The sequence below is a fragment of the Salvia splendens genome, unplaced genomic scaffold, assembly GCF_004379255.2.
Source record: "Salvia splendens isolate huo1 unplaced genomic scaffold, SspV2 ctg1122, whole genome shotgun sequence".
NCBI classification, from domain to species: Eukaryota; Viridiplantae; Streptophyta; class Magnoliopsida; order Lamiales; family Lamiaceae; genus Salvia; species Salvia splendens.
In genome coordinates, this window is record NW_024598670.1 from 1 (window position 1) to 5,611 (window position 5,611).

A 5,611-nucleotide genomic window follows, 5' to 3' on the forward strand; every position below is an offset into this window, starting at 1 on the left:
CAACACTAACATGTTGAGCAACATATAATGAAGATGATATAAAAGTAAAATCAAATAGTATTAAACCAAAAATTTGAAAAAAAATCAATTTTTTTTGTTATTTACTTAATTTATGGCTGGCCATAATGTGGCCGCATAGCTTTATTCTTAAAGTAACTCTGGTATTTGTCATACAGGTAGTGTACAACATGAACATTATAAAATTAAAATAAAAATGATTGAATTGATAGATTCTGAATAACTTTACAGAGTATTTTCTTGTTGGGATTATAAGATTGAGAAATAGTCATAAATGAAATTTGCACTTCTATTAGATTAGCAAATAGTCATAAATGAAATTTACAGTTGCATTCTAAAATACATGTATGTTATTTTTTAGAGGGATTATTAAATTGGTACATAGTAATAAATGAAATTTGCAATTTTATTCTAACGACATATTTTTATTTTTTATGTTGTACTCTCTCTGTACCAATAACATATTTTTCTTTTTAGTCGATTCTAAACAAGATAATTAAATTTTATTTTAAAAATATTAAAATTTTTATCTATTTAATTAATGCATACAATCACTTTTTGTCTCATCAATTAAATGATCCAACCTTCTTTTTCTCTTTATTTAAAACATATACCTATACCTTTTCTCACTCCAGTTAAAAAATTAACCAACTAATTATAAAATCTCTTGCCGACTGAGAAATGTGTCATATTAACCGGGTCTGATGGAGTATTTCTTAAAATCTTATTTATTATATATGTATTTTATTAGTAGTGCTTTTTTTTATTATTATGTACGTTACTCCCCTTGTCCATCATTACTTGTCACACTTATTTACTCCCCCGTCCATTATTTCATTAATTCATTCTCACTCGCATTTTATAATAATATTAATTATATAAAAGTAGTATACACATAATATTTTTAACTCACTTTCTATTACATTTGTTAAATACGTATCAAGTCAACTAGTGACAAGTATTGAAAGAGAGTACTAACCATTTAGTATTAGATTATTATTTATATTTCAATTTTAAATAGAAGGAAGAAATCTTACTATGACATTGCTCTCAAAGAGATTCGGACCTACGCCTAGAACATGGAGGTAGATGGATTAAGACTCGGCAATAATATACGTTGATTAATCTAACAGTAATTTTGGTGATACAGACATACAGTTATACGCTTTGTTCTCCAATAAATCCATCTGTAAATCAACTTAAATGTTGTTATTATAATTTATGGAAAATCAAATCAAAGCTTTAAACCAAAACCCTTCCTCACATATAGAGACCAGTTGCAAACATAGAAGCAAACGCCTCCATCTCCTCCTTGGACAACGACATACCAACGGCCAAATCTCCGTTGCGGGAGTTAAACAACGACATCAAATATCCTGCACCGTCCAACGACAGAAACTCCACCTTCTCCGCCTCCCCCCATCCGAAATCCGCCTCCGTGAAATCCAACTTTGGGGAACCAGTTATCCCCAAAGCCCTCATATCCTTATATTTCTCCATCTCCGTCAACAGATTCTCCGGGCTTATGAGAAACTCATCCCCGTCGTAGATTTTCGCCTTCATCTCACCAGCAACAGCCACCGCCGCCGCAACAAATCCATCCTCCGCCGCCAACTTCCGATGCTCCACTCTCACCACCCTGCCATCTAAGCAGTTGCCGAAGTAATTCACCGCCAATGGTGGATCGAACATCGCGTTCCGCCGCCCCCTGGCGTCGGCCCCGAAGATGAACACCTCATCTTCATCTCCAGCGGGACCCAAGGATTTCGCCAAGGTGGTCCAGACATAGGCCGCAGCAACCACAAAAGTGGAGACTCGGTCCATGTTTGGCCTCGCCGAGAAGATCAGATTCTTAAGGTTTTTGATGTCGGATTGGCGGAGGATGAACGAAGCTCTCACTCTATTGGTCGGCAATGGATGCGTCGCCGCCGGCTGGAAGGGAATCTTCTTCATCACATCCCAGAATATTCCATTAAGTCTACTAGATTCTTTGCCAATTGGTCTCTCAAAAAACGGCAGAGATTCGCCGTTTTGAGAAACAAACACCTCATCATCTCCGGATTTGTTGATCATGGCCCACGCCTTCAAGAAAAAAAATGTCAGTAAGAACTTCTTGCATATTTTCTTATAGTCGAATAGATTTATTTTAATTAAAGTACTAAAATTCTTATCAACAGAATTAGTACAATCATTAATAAGGGTTAAAAATGATTTCAGATAATGTAAAAAAAAAAAAAAACTTAAGCCCACTATTACCTTCATGAATCCTAAGATTGATCTCCCGTCGCTGAGGCTATGGTGATTGCTCAAACCAATGCAGATTCCCCGGCCGGGAAAGAGAGTCACCTGCAGAGAGACCAGAGGGGCAATTTGGTAATTTTCTACATCGGCCACTTTTGGCGTCCGAGGAAGGAGGTCATAGAACTGATCCGATTCTCTAGCGTGATTCGCGACGAGCTCGTCGAAATCGAGGCCGGAAACGGCTATCGTGAGCGAGACGGAGTCGACAGAGATGTAACGGAAAACGGGCTTCGAGGCGTCAGTATCGAGAGGGTAGAGGAGATTTCCGGCGACGGGGAGATAATGTTTGAGGGTAAGAGAAAGAGAGTGTTTGAGGTTTGGAACAATGTTGTTGGAGAATTCGGCTTCGGAACATGTGTGGCTGTAGAAGATGAGGCGGCGGGTCGTATTGAAATGCAGCCACATCATGTCGAAGAAGGAGAGCGACAGGAACAGCTCGGCGGCGGCGCCTTGTGGCGGTGGAATACGGCAGGTTTCGATCATGGTTGTCATTGAAGGTTTTTTGAGTCTTGAAGTGAACAACTTGATATGGTCTTTTATAGAGTAATTTTACCACTCACTGTGAATATATAGAAATTGAATCCATATTGGTACGACTTTTAGATAAGACAAAAAGTAGATTGAATTGGTAAGTCGTCTATATATTTATACTCCTTCTATAAATATCCTACAAAATTTATTACTTATTTTCATTTTTATCTATCTAATAAAATTTATCACATTCACTTTTAATATTTTGTTAATAGATTTTACATTCCAATAATTCATTCTTACTCACATTTTATTATAAAATCAATACATAAAAATAAAATCTACGTTCTATTAATTTTTTTAACTCACTTTTCCACAACATTTCCTAAAATCAGTGCCGGGTCAAACATGTCAAATTTTGAATGGTTTTTGGACAAGTAGGATGATTTTGTATTTCTTAACATCTTATTTGATGATATATTTGAAATTTTTATAAAATATTAATAGAGTAATGCTATTTTGTTATATTTCATGTCTCATTATAAGCTATATGTTTCTTTTGGAGCAAATATATACTCTGTGTTTCTTAAAAATTGATATATTTAGAGCGAGGAATAGTTAAAATAGGTAAAATAAAAGAGAAGAACAGAAAAATTAATGGAAATTAGTGTTAGTGGATTGTAAAATCGGTTTCCTAATATGCAAAGTTTCTATTTTTAGAAATGGACCAAAAAAATGATTTCTATTTTTAGAAAACGAATGAAGTAAGAAAGTGATCTTTAAATTAACCGAAGAAGGAAAAGAGTAATGTAGAAAAGTGAAAAGAAAATAAAGTAGAAGAGAGGAAAGATGTTGTTTTTTGCATAAAATAAAATTACTCACTTTAGGTGAGTCATATACAAAACAGGAATACAAATCATTGATTGTGGAACGAAAGAAGTAACACACCGAGCTCTAAAATATATGTAATTTTGTTATTGTTGTCCACTCATCTCTAATACTACATACATCTCAAGATAATTGAGTCATATTCTTTTTTATACTATGATAGTTGAGTTGTACTTTTTAGATTTCAATGTTATACTCCCTCATTTCTGTGGTAATGGGGGCGTTTCTTTTCGGCACACGATTTAAGAAAAATTGTGTTAAGAAAGTTAAGTAAAGAAATAGTAAAATAGGAGATGACAAAGGTGAGGAGAATAAAGTAAGAGATGGTAAAGTAAGTGAGAAGAGATGTGTTGACTTTTATTAAAAAGGGAAATGACTCAACTATTAAGGAACTTACCAAAATAACAAAATGATTCAACTACTATGGAACGGAGAGAGTAAAATCAAATAGAAACTGTTTTACTTATAGCGATTCAGTAAGGTAATACACAATGGGGGTGGTGGCGGTGGTGGCTGCTGCTGGGGAGGGGGTGGGGGGAACCACGATGTTGTGGGGAGGCGCAACAGGTGTATGAAAGAGTTCAAAAGTTCCTATTATTAGGGTACGGAGGGACCACGAAAGGTTTTAAGATTATTAACAACTTGTTTATAACCCTAAGGTCATGCTTGGTAATATGGAATGAAATGGAGAATGGAACGGAGGTTGAAATGGAACGAAGATATGAATGAAATATCAATTTTTTGGATGTCTTTTGCATTTTCATCACTTCTCTCATTCAGCCCATTGTACGAAGCAATAAATAGAATGGAAGTAGGAATTACAGTTCTTTCTATCATTCCATTCCATCCCATCGTACCATGCATACCCTAAGTAAACAAATACTCCATTCGATTTTCTATTATGTGTTATAATTATTTATTTTGGTATACCCATTATTTTTCCGACACTGTTAGGCCATCTTGAAATATAGAAGTAAAAGACTCCATCCTCTCCTTGGATAGCGACATATCTATGACAAAACCGCCGTCGCCGGAGTTACTCATCAACATCCCAATCAATTTATCTTGGTCCAACGTTAGAATCTCCACCTTCCTTGCCACCCCCATCTGAAATCTGCCTCCTTATATGCAAACTTGATCGAACCATACACCGCCAAAACTCCGGCAACCCTCTCATCAATCTTCCCCAACCGATCTTGTGGCCTTTTAAGAAACTCATCTCCATCGTAGATTTTAGCCTTGATGACATCACCAATAGCCTCTGCTGCCACCACAAATCCATCCTCCACCGCCAACTTCCGTTGCTCCACTTTCACCAACCCATCACCCTGTTGAGTTATTAAACTCAATTGCTTCAATATTAAGAAATAGCTTGGTGGAAATGATAAGTAGGCGAATTACCACCTCATCTTAGTTGATGAAATTTTGTGATTTCTTCATGGCTTAAGAGAAGCCACAATCTCTCTACGTCACATGGTGGTGGAATGAGTGATCAATCTCTAATCTCTTCATGGCTAAGTAAATTGGTCTCCAAGAATGATTATGAGGAGGTGACGTAGCATGTATGTGTATTATAGTTAGCCACGTATAGTTGACTACTTTATTATCTTTGAAATCTATAAATAGGATAGTTGTAGTTCATTGTAATAACCATCAAGAGAAAAAAGGAAGTGAGTGAGAGTAGAGAGAAAAGAGTCGTAGCTCATAGTAAGAAAGAGAGAAAAGATTTGTGTAGTGGTGAAGCACTTTTGTATGTGTATTTTGTAATCCTTTTGTAAGAAGCCTATCAATACTTATCCTCCTTATTTCATCCTTGTTGAGTGCTCCTATATTTTGTGTATCAAATATCCAACAAATCTGGTATCTAGAGCCACTCGATCCTACCTATGGCGGCAACGTTGAACATGGTCCAGCCCCAAATTCCCAAATTAGA

At 36.1% G+C, this 5,611-nt stretch overlaps 1 protein-coding gene across 1 annotated transcript; it reads right to left on the minus strand.

The window, feature by feature from the left end:
* Nucleotides 1-1,278: 1,278 nt before the first annotated feature.
* Nucleotides 1,279-2,811, minus strand: LOC121788711 (malonyl-coenzyme:anthocyanin 5-O-glucoside-6'''-O-malonyltransferase-like). Its single transcript, XM_042187330.1, has 2 exons — nt 2,275-2,811; nt 1,279-2,100 (listed from the first exon to the last, which is right to left on the minus strand). The coding sequence occupies exons 1-2, from the start codon at nt 2,809-2,811 to the stop codon at nt 1,279-1,281; spliced, it is 1,359 nt and encodes a 452-aa protein (XP_042043264.1).
* Between the last annotated feature and the right edge of the window lie 2,800 nt (nt 2,812-5,611).

What these genes read in the sequence shown, in the direction of transcription:
- LOC121788711 (XM_042187330.1), bottom strand. Translation starts at nt 2,811, where the DNA reads ATGACAACCATGATCGAAACCTGCCGTATTCCACCGCCACAAGGCGCC. An exon ending in CAATCTTAGGATTCATGAAG is followed by an intron (nt 2,101 to 2,274) that starts GTAATAGTGGGC and finishes TTTTTCTTGAAG; the next exon opens with GCGTGGGCCATGATCAACAA.